General features: G+C 45.3%; 1 protein-coding gene across 2 annotated transcripts in view; it reads right to left on the bottom strand.

The window, feature by feature from the left end:
- Positions 1-19231, bottom strand: part of LYAR (Ly1 antibody reactive) — a 29426-nt gene that overhangs the window by 8877 nt on the left and 1318 nt on the right. For both annotated transcript variants that reach the window (XM_088463585.1, XM_088463586.1), the window contains exons 2-7: positions 14825-14985; positions 13733-13847; positions 11635-11742; positions 7732-7815; positions 7300-7642; positions 4072-4143 (exon numbers count right to left, since the gene is read on the bottom strand). In XM_088463585.1, the coding sequence (XP_088319711.1) occupies positions 4072-4143; positions 7300-7642; positions 7732-7815; positions 11635-11742; positions 13733-13847; positions 14825-14946 (844 nt within the window). In that variant the 5' untranslated portion in view covers positions 14947-14985. The remainder of the gene's footprint in view (positions 1-4071; positions 4144-7299; positions 7643-7731; positions 7816-11634; positions 11743-13732; positions 13848-14824; positions 14986-19231) is intronic.

Raw genomic sequence — 19231 nt, 5'->3', positions numbered from 1 at the left:
TACCCCTGAGAGACTACTTCTCGAACCCAGGCATCCGTGGTGGTATTGTGCCAACACTGGGCGAATTGGAGAAGTCGGCCTCCCACTCTGGGGTCCCCCAGAGAGAGGCCCGTCCCATCAGGCAGCAGGCTTATCCTCCTGCTTGGAAGAAGGGCGCCGAGCACTCCATGCCTGCTTCTTGGGCTTGGGTGCGGCCTTGGTCGCCGAATGTCTCGGGAAGGACTGGCCCTTGGCCTTACCCTGAACCCGAAAGGCAGAGCTCCTCACTTTAGCCAGCGCAGAGGCCGAAGGGAGGAAAGCCAACTTGGACTTAGCCAAAGTATCCACTATTTTGTCCAAATCCGGACCAAATAGTAAATCACCATTAAAAGGCAAGGCCTCCAGACCCTTTTTTGAATCTGCATCAGCCCTCCAGGACCTCAGCCACAGGGAGCGCCGAGCAGACACCGCTGCAGCCGACACCCTAGAAGTGAGCAGGCTGGCATCCAAAGACGCTTCCCCGATATAGGAAGCTGCATCCCGCATCTGTCCCACTAACGCTCTCTGGATATCCGGAGCCTCATCAGCAAAGGTATCCTCCAAGGCATTGGCCCAGGCCTCAATGGCTTTAGCCACCCAGGAGATAGCCATGGACGGGCGAGCCACCGCCCCGGAAAGAGAATAAATGGACTTTAAACAAGTCTCCACCTTCCTGTCCGTGGGATCCTTCAAAGAGGAGATAGATGGCAATGGCAGCGTCGCGGCTTTTGATCAAGCGGGTAACGTGGGAATCCACCGCCGGCGTAGTCTCCCATTTCCTGCAATGAGCTTCAGGAAAAGGATAGTTCGCCGCCAACCTCTTCTGTGGATGGAACCTCTTACTGGGTAATTGCCAGGCCGCCGCCATATGATCCGTTAATTGATCAGACAGGGGGAACACAGTTTAAGTCACCTTGGCCTTTTTAAAATTAGGAAACTTCGACCTAGGAGCCGGCGCATCATCCTCAACATGTAGGATAGCCCGCACCGCCCTAACTAAGGCTGGAACATTAATGGAGGACTTAGCTTCCACCTCCTGCCCCATGGCATCAGAGTCAGAGTCCTCATGGATTTCTCCATCATCTGAGGACACTTCCGAGTCCGACAACTGCGCAGCTAGTGAACTCACAACCGGACGTTTAGACGCCCTTGGTGGCACATCACTTTGCAACATCGACTGAAACGCCGAGGATGAAGCCGCCAGACTCTGTACGGAGCTGGAGAGAACATCCACCCAAGGCGGAGGAGCCGTTGGAGCAAAACTCTGCAAAGGCACTACAGACTGACGCGTCACTGGGGGAGACTGCACATACACAGGCAGTCCCGAATAAGGACCCACAGTCTGGGCCCCGGGGGGAGACCGCAATATTTGCGGAACACCCGGGGAATGGGGGATGGTGGGCTGAGGAAACGCCCTAGAAGGGACCGCTGATGGGACCGATAACCGGTCCGCAATAGACGCCAGCACCTGTGAAAACATCGCCCAAGGAGGGTCCTGTGACACAGGGGGGTTGGAGGGGCCCGGTACCAGCTGGCACCGCCCGCACAGACCATCCTGAGATAAGTCCTCCCCATCAACTCCAGCAGCACAGCGTCTGCAGGAAAATAGCACAGGAGCCACAGAGCGCTTAGTCTCCTCATCAGACATGATACCGTAAATACACAAGAAATACGTATCACCAGAGGAATTACGGTTTTAACACCCGCGCACTCACCAGTATGCGACACAACAGCCCAGATATGGTACTGTGTAGCACACAACAGTATGTGACTGACCCCACAAATACGTGATTTATATAAGTGAGGGTATCAGAAAAACGCCCTTCCCCCACACACCTGCCGGGCCGTAGGAGAAGGAAAGGGATAGTTATAAGCTGACAGTAAGGAGAATAAGTCACAGACAGGCAGCACTAGCAATAGTCACATACAATGCAGAAAAGTTAGTACTCACTGCACCTTCCGCTACAATCAACCGCCCAGATTCAGTGTCTGGGAGGGCTATAGCGCTGTGTACACTGTCCTTTAGCAGGGGAGAGGTACACAGGGGGACCGGTCCACTTGATACCGCCTGGGAGTCTGCGATGCCTGCCAGTAAAGATGGCCGCCGGAGACCTCAGAGGAGGAGTGGCCGAGAGATAAGAGCAGCTCAGCGACGCCAGACTGCTAGTTGAAAGGCGCGCTGAGCTGAGGGGAGGAGCCGCTAGACAGGGAAGGCTGCCTCCCCTGGCTAGCAATTAACCCCCGGGTTGCCGGTCCCGCTACCAGCCTGTTACCCTGGTGGTCTAGCGGACACGCGGGGTATTCCTCTATAGAGGGGGAGCCCGTCGCCGCCAGCGCCTCCGGTCTGTCCCCAGAGACCGGAGGCTTCTGACTGCATATAAAGTATCCGCGGGCCGCCGCACGCGGCGACCCTCGGCTTACCTGATCCCCGTCGTGTCCGGCAGCAGTCAAGGGAGTCCCCAGAGCCCGGCTAGTACAGGCTCTGGGGTCCCGCCGCTGTACTGGTGTCACGGCGCCAGCGGGGAGAAGGAGTGGCAGCGTGGACGTCCTAAAGGACAGTCTGATGCTGCCGCTCTAAAAGTGTAAAAAAAGTAGAAAAAAATAAAAAATTTCTCTTTTAAAATAAAGCTTAAGGGCTGCTCCTGCAGCCCCACTGCGACAGGGTGACCTGACTCCAGCCGGGCGCCAACTAAAACTGAGGTGCCTGTGGTCGGGGGCGGGGTATAGAGGAGGACGGACCCAAGTGCATCCTGCGTGGTGCCCGTGGATCCAGATCCAGCTATACCCCAACTTCTACCCTGTGGACCCCCTATGGACCCTGAAGTAGAAAGTCCTGTTTATAGCGCCACAAACTTTGCTACTTAGCCGCGCTAATCCCGAGTGCTGAGTACACTAAGTGAACCAAGACTCAAAATTGAGGAACAAGTAGAAGAATGAAGGAAAAAGTCACAGGGAAAAAGTAGTAAAGTTGAAAAAAAAAGTAGGTAGTACAGGAATTGCACAAGGCGTCTGGTGCCATGTGGTGCAAAAGGATAGAATCTGTGTACAAACCAATATGATTTCTCTGAAGGAGTTAGGATCGGTGCCGCATAGCTGGCATTAACAGCCCAATCACACATCACTATGCATGGATCTATGGGGAGCCCAAGCACACATCACTGTGCATGGATCTATGGGGAGCCCAAGCACACATCACTGTGCATGGATCTATGGGGAGCCCAAGCACACAACATCACTATGCATGGATCTATGGGGAGCCCAAGCACACATCACTATGCATGGATCTATGGGGAGCCCAAGCACACATCACTATGCATGGATCTATGGGGAGTCCAAGCACACATCACTATGCATGGATCTATGGGGAGCCCAAGCACACATCACTATGCATGGATCTATGGGGAGCCCAAGCACACATCACTATGCATGGATCTATGGGGAGCCCAAGCACACATCACTATGCATGGATCTATGGGGAGCCCAAGCACACATCACTGTGCATGGATCTATGGGGAGCCCAAGCACACATCACTGTGCATGGATCTATGGGGAGCCCAAGCACACATCACTGTGCATGGATCTATGGGGAGTCCAAGCACACATCACTATGCATGGATCTATGGGGAGCCCAAGCACACATCACTATGCATGGATCTATGGGGAGCCCAAGCACACATCACTATGCATGGATCTATGGGGAGCCCAAGCACACATCACTATGCATGGATCTATGGGAAGCCCAAGCACACATCACTATGCATGGATCTATGGGGAGCCCAAGCACACATCACTATGCATGGATCTATGGGGAGCCCAAGCACACATCACTATGCATGGATCTATGGGGAGCCCAAGCACACATCACTATGCATGGATCTATGGGGAGCCCAAGCACACATCACTATGCATGGATCTATGGGGAGCCCAAGCACACATCACTATGCATGGATCTATGGGGTTCAAGAGAAAAAAAAAAAAAAAACACGGAGTACGACAGTTATGAATATAGGTTCTTATAGCTGAAGATCATGGGCCAGGGTAAGCGCCTCCTACCTCTGCGGCCACTGTCCCCTTCTGCACCAGTGGGATTCCCTCCTGCCTCTTCTTCCTGCTGCTCTTCTGGGACTTCAGGAACAAAGGGAAAAAAAAGTTTTGCAATATGGGACAACGGTTTGTAACGTTTCCTCTGAGATGTGAACACAGACCTACGGAGTGTATAGATTTAAATAAATCTCCCTCAAGAATATTTTGAATAGCAATATTAGTAAAACATCAAATTAGCCATAATGTCAAGTTCCCTACTGGTATTGCTATCTCTATATTAAGCATGTGGATTTCTGGGTATATCTGACAGATAAAACGTCTATTGGACTGATATCGTCGCCATACACTGACAATGTAAGGCCATGATATCTGTGTTGACCCCCTTTGGAGGAAACATTCCTCCAGTCAGCCATGGCAGCGCATACACTGCCAGATGCGGTTAATTATCAAATCTTTCGGACACTCTGGCAGATTTCAGCATGACTGACAAACAGATATTTAGTGGTTGGTTGGGGCAATACACTGTACAATTATCTTAATGATCAGCCAATATCCATGGATCGGCCAAAATAATTGTATAGTGCAGAGGTTCCTAAACTCCGCTGTTACATGCCATGTCTTAAGGATATCCATGCTTGAGGCCAAATGGTTAAATCTAATTTACTGAAGTACTAAGTCACCTGTGCTCAAACATGGCAATTTTTAAAATGTGGACTGTAATGGTGGAGTTTGGGAACCTCTTGTATAGTGTTTACCCAGCATTAGACACTGCAGGAGTTTTGGGGCATCTTATGCACTGAATCCTAGCAGCTTACAGCCAGTGTGGTGGAGGAATGCAGAGCCTGCAGATGGAGCAACCACTGCTCTGTAACACAGTTGCCTGATTCAGCAAGGACCGCAATTGCGTACGGCCATGCAGTTTCTGTGCGAGCCACTCCCAAAAACCGGGCCGTACACGCTTCGTTTCCGGGAACACCGGCCGCGCCCGCACCGCCCCTTAAATGCCTGTGCCTATCAATTAGTCTGGCATTCAAGGGCTTTGCGTGCGTCTTAGCAGGACCCAATCTGCACGCTCGCAGAATGGGTCCTGTGCATGTGCAGATTCCCGATAATCGTGCGTACACAGCTGAATGAAACACACTATACTAGGCCAAAACAGCGTAAAGCTAGGTACACACTCGACCACTTGCAAACAATGCGATGTTGTCATTGATTTCCCCTGAATTCCTGGGCAAACGATCTAGTGCATTCACACTGTGCAATCTAACAAACGACCAAACGATATATCTTGCACCGTTTGGTGGTTGGATCGTTAACTATATAATGTAACCAAATGTGGTCGTTTGGTAGAGCGCAAACATTGCACGATCTGTGGGGAGTCGTTAACGAGATTGACAGATCTTCCTGCACAAAAGATCTGAAGATGCGACAAACTACGCTGCGGGAGCACGCATAGTGCGCACACACTTGACGATTTGTCGTTCCGATGCATCACAATCGGCCAAATCGTTCAAAATATTGTCTAATGTGTAAGGGCCTTAACACAGTATAGACAGATACATAAGTTACAGGAGTTTGGAAGTAGCGTGTGCCTCGAGTCTACAGATGTGTCCACATACAACTTATTTCCTTGCGCGTTAAACAGCCCTTCTAGTTGTGCAGAGCATCTTTTCGTGCAACTTTTTATCTTCCAATGTGACTTAGTCGCAAAGTGATGTGAATAAGGACGCACAAGCAGCATCTGCTGATTAAAATACTATGCGGCATGCCTATATTCTGTGTGCGACTGGTGCTGTATCTGCATTCGAAATGTTACGTTACACTGTAACGCAGCATTTCGCATGCAGATACACCTGTAGTGATACACAGAATATAGGCATGTCACATATTTTAATCAGCAGAAGTTGCTTGCACGTCTTATTCATGAAGAAGATGCATTTGAAGGTAGAAAGTCGCACAAAAAGACACTCGGCGCTATAAAAATGCACAGCGCTCACTATTTGTTTAATGCCACTTGTAGCGCACAGAGGTAAGATGTATGTGGACACACCTGTACATCAAATGCTGTAATCATAGCAGTTTACAGCCAGCACCCAGGAAAGTACATTGGTCGGGGTGTAATAGAGAACGGCTATTAGGGAGCAAACATTGCTGGCGTTTGTTAAAGGGGTGAGGACAGGATGAATTACTTAAGAGTGCAAGTTCCAATTTTGTGCTGGACAATAACTGTGTGATAATTGTAAATTGCAGGATAAGTCATTACATGCTAAGTTATCTCGTCTCCTGTCCATTTCTAAATGTCCGTGTTCCAAAACCAGAGCCTGTACTTAATTCAGAGATGTATGCTAACCCGATGGTTAGGGTACATCTCCAATGTTTTGGGGTCTGCGCAGCATGATTGATATGCTGCAGTGTTTGGGGGGCGGGGTCGTTGCTGGCCATCGTTCCTGGAAACGGGAGACGTCACCCCCTTTATCTGTGAGAATTAGGCCAGGTTCTGAGTCAGTGGACGTAGTTTTTCTGGCCTCGCAAGTGACCAGGACCTAGTCAGGTTGCGGTAAGCTTCAAGGAGCAATCATTGAGAGGGTGATCCCAGGCTGCGACCTCAGTCGCAGTGCTGGGATGGCAGATGCAGCAAGAGGGTGTCCATTTTCTACAGACACCTCCTGCTGTATTTGCATTTTAGATGGACAGAATTGCACAGCCACTTGTGTGCCGCTCTACAACTCTGTCCATCTCTGAATCAGGCCCTCAGCCTTTATTATACGCGACATACTCAGCAGGCAAGATACACACAACGAGGGTTTTTTGGTAGCAATTAACAAAGATGCAGATCTGCAATTTAGTCACAGCAAGACATCAGTTATCTGACTGGTGACAGATCGTAAAAATATATCGGACTGCTATGGCTGCAGGGCATATTGGCACTGGTGAGCGATGTTAAGGGCCTATCCATTACCCGACTTTGTGAACATTCCAACCAAACCAAGAGGTTTTGGTCGCATTGTTCACAGTGTCGGGTAATGGATAACCGGCGTGCATGCTGGGTCCTTGCCGTCCCAGACTGTCTACTGAACATGCCCGTCAGGTTCGGCATGTTCAGAGATAGGAGGTCGGGCTCCTGCACTGAATGACGTTCAGTGCGGGCACCGCACCTCGGCGACCTGAAGGTCTGAACACTAGACGTTCAGACTTTCAGGTTGCCTAAAGGATAGGCACCTTTAGTACAATATGTACCTTCGGACTCCTCTTGTGGAATTTGATCCCGATTCTCATTTCCACGTTTTCTTTTTTTCTTCCCAGTTGATTCCTCCTCCCTGCCGTCCTCGTCACCAACACTGTCCTTACTCTCCTCTTCCACCATCTGCTTCTTGCGCTTTTTCGGCATCCCGTTCTCCATTTGGACCTCCGAGGACAGATCCTTTTTCTCTTTTTTATTCTTTGTCTGTCTTTCCTCCTTCCGCTCCCTCTTACTTTTCTTTTTCTCGGTCACTTCTGCTGTTCCCGAAGCTTCAGGTGTGATGTCAGTAGCGGCAGCGGCGGACGGATTTGGTGTATCGTTACTGGCAGCTTTGTTTTCCTACAGAAGTCATTGGGGAAATACAAATATCACTAGAAACAGTAATGAATGAGCATATTCTGGTATTCAGGTCACCAATTATTACTTACAGTGCTTGTGGCTTCAGAGAAAATCTCCCACACTTGGTCCTGCATACTCTGATTATGAATTTTTAGGCTGTTTTTCATCCAATTCTGTAACAGAGGGCAAAAATACGTAAGATTTTTTGGGGTGGGGGGGGTCGGGTTGGGGGGGGGGGGGGAGATTTATCAAATCTTGTCGATAAAGTAAAGAGAGATAAAGTACCAACCAATCAGCTTCTAACTCATTTTTCTAGCACAGCCTGTAACATGACAGTTAGAAGCCGATTGGTTTGGTACTTATTCTCTTCCAAGACTTAAATCTCCCCCTTGGTGAAGAGACGACAGGGCTTTAAATGCTATTACATGCACTACTGGTCAAACGTTTTAGAACACCTGCACTTTTCCAGTTTTTATTGAATTTAAGCAATTCAAGTCCAGGGAGTAACCTGAATCAAAATCACACAGGAGTTTTGTACGCCACTGTGTAGGCAAAAGAATGGTACCTCCGTGTTTAGGGTTTATTTTGCTAAGCAGTGGCATGTAAAGGTCATCACGTCCCAGCTGGTCAAGGCCTTTAATAGCAAAACACCCCATGCTTGCTTTTAAAAACAATGCCCTTTGAGCAATTAGTAAGTAAACTCCTGTGGCACAAACTGTCAAAGATGGAGGAGGAAGTGTGATGGTCTGGATCCTGAGTCGGCGACTTCATCAATACTCTTTGGTCTAGGCCTAGTTGGTCATGGGTTCATCCTACAGCAAGATAATGTCCCAAAACATTCCTCCAGGCTATGTCAGGACTACCTTTGAGGAAAGAAGACAGGAGGCCTCAAATCATGGAATGGCCAGCACAGGGTCTAGGCTTAAACCCCATCGAGCTGTGGGAACTTCTGCAAAGCGTTGGGAAGAACTTCCCAAACAATATTGGATTTCCACAATTGAAATAATGCCACAGATGTGTTTGCCGATTTTACGTACAACATTTGGCTACTTTGAGTCGTCAAGAAATTTAGATTACATTTTTTTTTTAGACAAAATTATTAATTTTATTTTTTTTAAACTCGAATTGTTTAAGTTCAGAGTACACAGACATTAAACTCTATACATTTTCTATAAAAACTGCAAAAAAAATAAAAATAAAAAGGGGCGTTCTAAAACTTTTGACTGGTTAAATACTGATTATTTTCTATATGACTCGCAGCGCCTTGAAAACAGCTATTGGTATAACACGTGACATTAGGGAGAAATACAGATGTGTCCTCATAGACATAGCACCTACGTTATGTTATGCGAGACGGCCTCGCTCCGAGACAAGTAGAGTACAATGGGGGAGTTGTATGAAGCGCTGTAGTGGCATCGGCGCACGTTATGTGCCCCTGTCTCTATCGGCGCCGATTTCTACATGATAGCAGCGCTGATAGGCAGGGCTATGTGTGAACGGTCAGTTTGCCTGACCGTTCTGCCAGCTGCAGCTGTCGCTATCGACAGCTACAGCCTGGTGATGCCCTATCCCCACAGCAGGGACAGCGCTCTCCCTGCTGCGGGGGCTGCACGCTGGCTCCTGCGATACTTGCGAGATCCCGCGCATGCTCAGTGGAGCTGGCCGGGAGAGAGAGAGAGTGCTACAGCACTAGGCTGATGCGCTGTGGTCTAGAGCAGGGATCGCAGGAGGGGGGAGTTAACATCTCATCGGCCGGAGCCGAGGAGTGATGATAACATCACATCGTTAGTGCTTAGTCTCAGTAAAGAGGCGAAGCAGGAAGTGTTCTAGCAGCACGATAAGGGCTACTATAATGCATCTCCCCCAATGTTTCTTTAAATGTTGCATCTTTCAGTGTACTACAGATGTTCCGTTATGAACAGGAATTGGTATAATACACAAGCAAAATCGCAGATGAAGCTGTATCTGCACTTCAATTATATTTAAGAATTATAAATAAGAATAGTATTTTCGCCTATATGTTGGGATTTTGATCAGCCTGTCTGGAAAACATGAAATAAAATGGAGGCAAATTCTTCTGCGCCAATCTTGTCCAATAATGTGATTGTATGTTGTTAGAACGTCTTCCTTCACATAGGGAATTTTTTTTCAGTGATGTAACACAAAAAAAATGAACACAAAAAGATTGTATGAGTATGAGAACCACACTGAAATCCAATCACTCGGATATATATATGTCGCCAGTGTCCTATCGATGGTAACACAGTGTGGCAGCTTGACATTCCGTGATCGCTTCAGTTTACAACTTGAATGCGATCAGGTGACTCTAAATAACTTTATGGAGATGTGAACAGACGGACAAGATGGCGCCCGTTTGTTTACATCTCGTGCTGCACACATTAACGGTTGATATCTCCGTTTTGGGTTGCAGGTTTCTCAATATCAATTATCTGATGGTGAATATCTCAACCTTGTGTACACATTTTATTCAGCATTGGCTTATTTTATGATGCTGGTCCACTTCCGTTTTTTTTTTACTTCCGGTTTGGGAGGTATTTAAACCCCAGTCCCACTTGGTAACACTCCACCTTGAAAATGACACAAACTTGTGTCGAAACATGTTGGAGGAGTGTTTAAGGGGACGCCTATTCCATCTTATGACCAGACGATCCAGGACCATTGCGGCTTTGGAAGTACCCGGGCTCTGTAGCTGCCTTGTTGTTTCTGTTGATCTGCATACATCGTCTGGTACGAGGTTTACCCTTTTTTAATTTTTATATTATATTGTGCCAATAAACTTCTTGTGTTATTATACTGCACCATGAGGAGTTTTTTTTATGTTTAATTACATGATTTATCGGTGAGCTGGACTATTGCTCAGGGCTCAAAGATACCTTGATGAGAGTGCAACTAGCTCTATCGATGTAAGAATTTATGTGAGCATTAATTCTGCCATCCATCACGTAGGAATTAGTGTCTTCTACTTACTAAGAATACCTCTATATGAGGAGGTATTCTTAGTGTCTTCTACTTACTAAGATACCTCTATATGAGGATTACGACACTCATTGATGTAAGACACCGTGTAAGCATTGTGGTTCAAGTTTGGTCACATGTTTGAAAGTTTCGCCATACCACTCCTATGGGATAAAGATACCTTTATATGAGGATTATCACATATGCATATGTAAGATGTTAGCAGATTTTCATATTTTTTTAGTGCATGAAAACACTGGGTGTGGAACACTGTGTTACCATCGATAGGACACTGGTGACATATATATAGCCGAGTGATTGGATTTCAGTGTGGTTCTCATACTCATACAATCTTTTTGTGTTCATTTTTTTTGTGTTACATCACTGAGAAAACTCCCTATGTGAAGGAAGACGTTCTAACAACATACAATCAAATTATTGGACAAAATTGGCGCAGAAGAATTTACCTCCATTTTATTTCATTACATTGTTGCAAGATTAGATGACTTGTTTAGGATATTTCTTTTGCTGACAATTTAGTAGTGCCTAGCGACCATATTTTGTTTGATAACTTTTTTTGTCTGGAAAACATGGCCAGCTGACATCAGTGTGTCAGTAATATATAGGGATCCCTGAGATTGGGATGTTCAGCCTTATAGAGAAATGACCAGTTCTATAAAACCAAGTAATTCAGGAACATGCTGCCTAGATTTTACACACCATTAGGCCAAATGTTTTATTTTTATTAATTTCATGAATTAACAAAGCTAAATGGGTCATTGTTTGACTTACAGACAGAGCGGATCTAAGTGCCGTTACATTTTTGCACCTGTCATTCGGTGAAAGGTGACATGAAGTCCAGGACATCCCCTATATTAATGCACAGACTGGCAGCATGGATGGTGCAAGGCGATTTGATGGACGCATTTCATAACACGAGAAACCACTACTGCGTTTGCTGTTCCATCTGTCTTTATATTCAACGACAACAAAGAGGATGAAAGATGAACACATACCTGGAATTTCACCTTTTTTCTTGGGATGTTATCAAACGTACTTAGTTGATTTAAAATGTTCTTCAGATTTGAACTAATGTTGGGTTTCTTCATGGCTTCATATATCCTCTGTTATAGGGAAATTAAAAAGGAGATTTAAAAAGGGCAGAGAGCACAAATCACTCAAGTACGTTATACTTACAGCGTCAACACAACATTATTACTAGACACAGATATATGAATCTTCTTTAAATGTCAAACTACACGAGAGTGGAATGACGGTACGATTACAACATTGCAAAACTACACGAGAGTACAACATTGTAATCGTTCATCATCCTGTGCAGTGGATAATGTGCCCACACTGAATGATATGTCGGTCAGTGCAGGCACCCTCCCTCATCCCCGAACATGCACAACCTATCTCGTCAGGTTGGCCTGTATGTTCAGGCGATGACAAACGCCGACAACCACCAGCGGGAGCGCGCATCGCTGGTCGTTGCCGGCATAATTACTGCACGATTAATGAGCGATTGAACGATAACGATGTTGTAATCGTTCAATCGCTCATTTTTCTCTTGTAGTGGATACGCACCATTAGACATGCAACAGATAGCTATGCACATCCAGGTACTGCAAATCGAGATGTCATGAATGTTCTGCACATTTATTAAAATGGTCTGTAGTTGACATCCAGGCGCTCGGGATGCCGGTATCCAGACACCAGTCAGAATCCTGGCGTCAGCTTCACGACCGCTGGCACTTGAACGTAAGTATTGGGGTTAGGGGGAGGGCCAGGGTTAGGCACTGGGGGAGGATTAGTGTTAGGCTGCAGGGGGGGGGGGTATGAAACGCAAATGCTACTTACACATTACAATATACCAAATAGATCATAACCTTAAAACTTATTGGAAAACAAAAACAGTGTGAGCAAACTTTAATCATGTAAAAAAAAATAAAAAGGATAAAATAAAAATAGTTATCCTTATAAAAAATATAAAAGATATAGGAGAACATGGTAGATGGGCATTGACAGCGGTCATCTCAGACAAAAGGAAGCCAGCCAGAAAGACGGCGTATCACAAGGTCAGGTCTCCTGTACGTTATCAAAGCAGTGAGCTGCAATGCCTCCATACTGGACCAATGGGCTCTTGGGACTGTATTTTTTTATTTTTTATTTAAATAAATTTGTTTCACGGACTCTGGATTTATTTCTTGTCATCAGGTGTCGTTCAGGACTTATTTTACTTCTGGTCTTATTTTAAAGAGGACCCATCGTATGTTCTAAACAGAACTATATCCCCCCACTGCTCCATCTTCCCGGGAGAGAGCATTATATGCATATACTGAATGTTAGCTGTGTAGAGGGAGCCAGGTCACTCCTACGTCACAGCTTTCATGCCTCAGAAACACAGTGGTGAGAAAGTTGCCCAGGGGCCGGCATGAGTTTCTCTCCTCAGCCGACAGTCTACATTTGCCAGGAGACTTCACACTCTCTCCTCAGATTAAGACGTAGCCGTAATACACAAATGATCTACAAATTACTATTTACTGGTATAAGCCTTATAAAAGAGTTTTTATTGTTTTCTCTATTATTTTTTTTTTTTTAACATAGTAATAGATACCAACACTAATCAAACTTCATTTTTTTAACAGTTGTCTCACAGGACTTTATCCCTTTGTTTTAAGTGATTTTCGGGTAATTTTTGCATTGCATTGCTACAAACCCTCGCTGACCACCTCTAGTATCATAAAATGAATAATCTCCACATATATAACAATGACCACGACACTGGTAGACAACATGTGGCACACCAACTGCTGCAGGACTACAACTCTCAGCATGCCCTGCCACAGTTTTAGCAAGTCCTAACAGCAATACTGTGGCAAGGCATGCTGGGATGTGTAGTTCCACAGCAGCTGGAGTGCCATACGTTGCCTACCCCTAGACTAGGTCATGGTGACAGAAAAACATTATACCTCTTACATACGGGGTTCTGCTACGTATATTCCAAGATCTTGCTTTTATCTTTATTTATTTTTTTATCAGACGTGCCAACAGTGATATCAGCATATTGGCCCAATGTTGGTGTAAGCAGGACACAACGAGGACAATTACCTGTATCCACTGCTGCTGTTTCATATCTCCCTTTTTGGCTTTCCCTTCAAAGCCTTTGCCGCCATACTTCTGGTCCTCACTAATGCATTTCAAGTGCGTTTTGTATTCTTCTCCCCTGAATTACACATAGATAAGCGCAAAAGTAAAATTAACAAAATTATTATTCAGAGCGTTCTCAACCCTCAAGTTTTCCCAACAGGTCATGTTTTGAGGATGTCTGTCTGTGGTAGCAGGTGGGATAACTACTGACCATGCAAAATAGACTAAATCACCTGTGCGTGATTAAAGAAATCCACAAAACTTGGTGGCACTTAAGTTCCAGAGTTGAGAACTCTTCATTTAGAGAATAAAATGCATAAGTTGCTAACTAGAAGCTGCCATATTTGCTTTCACTCAACAATTGCAATTCAATGTATAGGTACTTCCCATATTCACTTTTAAAATAAAGGTTCCTCTATACAACCAGTAAAGTGGCCAGACACGTATGTGGTGGAGTCGGAAAGATTGGAGCAATGGTATGGAGTATAAACACAAATCGTCACCTGACCTGAATTACCAGATGTCCTAATCACAAGCTCAGAGAGCCTGGCGGAACAGAAGGTCATTGGAAGCCCATGCATACTGCTTCATGAAACCACCCAAGTCTACTGCAATATAATTGGTTAGCTGAATGGCAGGATGTGCTGGCACCAGGCTAAGAACCAAAACAGCGACAGATGACGGACAACGGTCAATGTAAAGAATTGTCGGCAGTTCTTTAGCAAATGGCCATGAGCACATTTCAGAAAGGGGATTTTACTGAGGAGGCTGAGGGGGGCCCTACTCCTGGGCACAAACTTTTTGAGACAGTAACTGATCGAAACTAAGAGATAATTGGTTTCTCTGTCAAACTTGACTTTGTGGATTAAAGCTGGGTGACTGAGGACTGTCCCTAATTAACCATCTCAGTCTATCGATAATCTCTGCACAGAAGTGCGTAAATTGAAGCCGCTATATAAAAGTAAATCAAATATTAATGTCTATTACTACCTGTGATTATTTGGAAAATGCTCAATAACATAACATAAAAATACTGAATGCAGATGGACCTACCAGAAATCTTTACCACAGTCAATACAAGAGAGGCTCTGACAGTTCCTGCAAATGGCCGTGTGCTTTTCCACTTGTCCTTTCTTCAGGGATTCCCCACAGGCATTGCAGGTAAAAAACACCATGGTGACAGGGACAGGTGCTGCTCAGGGGATTCTTCTGTCCTAAAGAACAGATTTCAACAAATGGTCATTAAATCGTGGCAATAATAGTTATTGCTACTCACAATTCTTTAAACACTTCTATTTCAGTCCATATTAATGGACAGACACAAAGGTTCATTCACAAATTGCAAATAATTTTATTATGCAATTACCCTTACAAACATAGGTGTTTTGTTTTTTTTTCAGGGATTTAACACACAAATCCCTGTAGCAGGCTAAAAGAAGAAACTTAACAAGTGTAACAACCCTATCACTGCAGACATGTTGTGAGGTGCTATGTACTACACCTCTGCGCCATCATTTCCTCTGCCCAGGTTAGCTCAAGTGTACTAGGGGCCCCCGCTCATGAGGTTTTACAGCAAAGCCATTAGCATGTAGGCACAGGTGTATTAAGATGCAAAGCCGCATAATAAATCGCAATCACAAAATGGATGCGAGTGACTCATTGATGAAAATAGACCGGGTCCCGCAGGATGCGATCCAGATAGTGCTGTCGTCCTCAAGAATGGGTATATAAGGGGCACTTGGGGAGGTCTGAGGGAATGACGAGAGGTAAATTATGAGGGGAAGCTAAAAACAGGGAGGTAGGACTCCAAATCTTTTCAATGATGGGCCCCCTAAGACCCCTCATAATTATGTGCCATCACTGTACGGCAGCAAACACCTTTTTTGCTGGAATCTCCTCCCCTTGCACTTTGCAGCATGCAGGCTCAGTATACTTCACATTAGTCCCAGTTCTCACAATCGCAGCCCTCGCCCTAACTCCACAGCGTATCATCAGCTGCTGAGCGGCCCTTCACAAGGGTAAGATTTTAGAAGGGTTTTTGTGGGCCACTTACTCTCTGCAACACTTCAGAGCTCCAATAGATGTTACCCCTTCTCTCCAGTCCCAGCTCCTACACCTATGCACTGGTGGGCGTTTATAATACTTTGGCAAGTCCAAAAGCTCCCTCCTCTGCCTGCCAGCTCTGGTGACTGCCAACTGCAACTTACTGGATCTGTCTCCAACTGCAACAGCTTGGCCACGGCCGCCTGGTGATTCTAATCCTCCCATATCAACAGGGGGCGCCACCACACACTCACATCGCAGTGGGTGTTACACATTCCACACATTAGCTGGGTGCCCAAAACTACACTTTTGAGGCTGCTTTGTTAATCACACTCATACACAACACCTGAGTCACACCTGCACAGGCAAGTATGCAACATGGAAGCTCTGCAGGGGGTTAGCACATTATGGCATTACATCGCATCAGCAAGTCAGCAATATGCAAGAAAAAAACTCCTTGGAAACTCCTGTCACATGGTACATGATGTAGCGAGCAGAGAAGGTTTGGAGTACCCCTCTGAGTCCTGTCTATACTGTAAAAACACCCCCCCACTGCTCTGCCATAATATGACATGCTGAGAGTCAGGCTTGCACGATTTAAATCAAATGATGTAATTGTAGCCCTGGATCGTGCACAAACAGGGGTATTCAATATGGAGCGAAAATTCCGGAATCAGCGATAAATTATCGCTGATGACATCACTTCCGCCGATTTCAATTATCCCCGTATTCAATTTCAAAGACTTTTCGCAGGTTCGAAAAGTCTTTGAAAAAAAACTGGGATAACTTTTCACCACTGAATAGGTGGCAAAAAAAGTGCAGAATTGGAGTTTAGGGGTGCAGGCTAAAAAAAAAAAAAAAAAAATACCCTGCAACCCTGGGAATGTCATTTAAAAATAAACTGTCAAAAAAAAAAGTAAAAAAATAAATAAATTAGGGACATCCCAAAAATTATTTAAAAATTGGGGTGAAAAAAAAAAAAAATTGGAAAAAAAGTGTTTAAAAATAGGGAAACAGGTTCAGGGCTATTCTGCAAGTATGCGGCAGGTGTTTTCTAGAATAGGCTATTAGCGGAAGGTGCATTTTTGCGGAATTTTTTAAAGATTACTTGAGGGATATAAATATATGCTAGTACCCATTTACATGTACCCCAAATTCGATGGGACCACTTAAAAAAAATGAAAAAAATAACCTAAGTGCTCTTCTGCATCACTTCTTCAATGTCAGAAAAAAAAACACCTGCCGTGGCTATTTAAAACACCGACTTTTATTTGCAGGCTAATACCCATAGTGATCCCCCATGTTTTGGCAGCTTTAGGGGGGTCCTACAATTTATTCCAGGTAAATCCCGTTTTTTTTCACCGATTCTATTTCGCCGGCTCCCGATTTCGTAGATTTTTAATTGAATATGGGTATAAAGCGTGCGCGCGTCCGATACTTTATCCCAGGAAAATCAGCGATGCGGAGCGAAAAGTCCAGCACAGACTTTTCGCTCCAAATTGACTACCCCTGAAAGACATAACTGCACAATCAGTGAGGTCATAAAAGTGTGGAAGAAGCGGTTAGATGATCTTAAAGAGACTGGACATCACAGCAATGTAGTAAAGATGGCAAAGGCAAGAGCTATAATTGCACTCACAGATGCCCAGTTGCTGGCTAATCTACTTGGTCCTAGGTACAGGGGAAAAAAGCTTAGTCCTGCTGAAATTGAGACTGCTATAGAGTTTGCTCATGCCAATAATCGTCAAATTATGCTGGTCATCATCAACTTTCGTGCATCCATGAAACCATTTGCACCATACATGTTTGAAGCCAAGTATCTCCTCTAGCCTGGTGGATGTCCTACGCAGCTCAACTTCAGTTAGACACTTCTCTAGTAAATCTTCTGAAGCAGATGTTCACCGCAGTTTCATCAAGTGCAGGAATTGAAAGGATTTTTTCAACGTACGGTTTTGTACAATCCAAAACACGCAACAGATTAGGAAATGAAAAAGCAGCTAAGCTGTTTGCATGCTACAGAGCCTTTTGAGGACAAACGTGAGGACGTGGACAAAGGCATGTACATGTTTGACTCAGAACTGATTTGAGTGAAATTCAGAGCCTAATTGTACTTCTTGATGCAACTGTTTAGTGTGTATTTATTCTATTACTGGGCGGAATTCAATTGAATACGCGGTCCGGATCTCCCGTCTAAAGTGACAGGAGATCGCGGGCCGCTATTCAATTTATGCAGTTTTTGGCACTGATCGCGCCCATAGAGGTCAGGTTTAGCCGCGTAAAGCATCTAAACCCGACCAAAATGCTGTTTGGGCGCCCAAACAGATCACTTTTCGCACATTTCAGCTCTCATCCCCCTGGGGCTGTACGCTGAAATGTAGCGCTGGCAGCTGATCGCGCCCGACAGGAGCAAGAATTGAATAGCTCCGTCGGGGCACCATAGGGGCTGGAATCAATTGAATTCCACCCACTGTGTTCATTTTGTTAATCCCTTTCACTAGGAGACTGGATCCCAAATTGACATCAAAAGTAGCCTAGTGCTCAAAGTCAGAGAAGCTCTGTCCTGATAAAGACATTTATGAGAAAATTCAATCACAAGGTTGGTTTTTTTTTTTTTCATTAAAAGGCAATCTATATAATAATCCTACAAAGTCAGCCCTGAGTCAGACATGCCAAAGAGGGGACAGGGAGAGCACGTCTCATTCTGCAGGACATAGTAAAGGGGTTATATGCAGTGAGGACGGTAGCCGGTCAAAAAATGTCACGGTGGAGGTAAGTGTAGGGGTAGAGAGACCAATCAACCCTCCATTCGCTGGGCCCTATATGTTCCTAGAAATATATCAGTATACATTAAGTCCATTATCCGCTGCCAAGCTTCAAAACTCCCTGTGACAGTAGGCAGAATGATACAGTGCCCTCTGTGTGTGTAGAGAGGTGTATGTGTAAAAAGAGGGACAGATTGAGACACAGAGCAATGGTGATTCCTGTCAGTAAGTACAAAGGGGGACTTTTCCCCAGATGGTAGTTAGTTCCTGATAGGGATGGCCATCGAAGGGTCACCACTGCCATCGTCAGTTTACATCAATGGCAGAAGACCATCAATGGTTTGAACCATCGATGGGCATCTCCCCTACTGCGGGATTAGCGGCTGCAGTGTGCCAATCAGGGAATGGAGGCGTGGCTGTGTTGCCTGATAAAATAGGTTTTGAATGACAGCACTAGCAAAGATGTATATACACTATTTTAATTTTCATTACCATAACACAAGTAATGTGCTGGAGGAGCCGTATAGTAAAGAGAACATAGGGCCTGAGTCATATATGTTCCCTGATACAATCACAGCTGTGATCCCGTACGCAGCTGTTGTGCGAAAAATTGCTAATACATGTAGCCACCTGGAAACGTATGGAGACGCACACC

Source organism: Taudactylus pleione, unplaced genomic scaffold (assembly GCF_031769625.1).
Source record: "Taudactylus pleione unplaced genomic scaffold, aTauple2 ptg001408l, whole genome shotgun sequence".
NCBI lineage: Eukaryota > Metazoa > Chordata > Amphibia > Anura > Myobatrachidae > Taudactylus > Taudactylus pleione.
The sequence above is the reverse complement of the archived record's forward strand: the minus strand, read 5'-3'. Positions and strand labels throughout refer to the sequence as shown.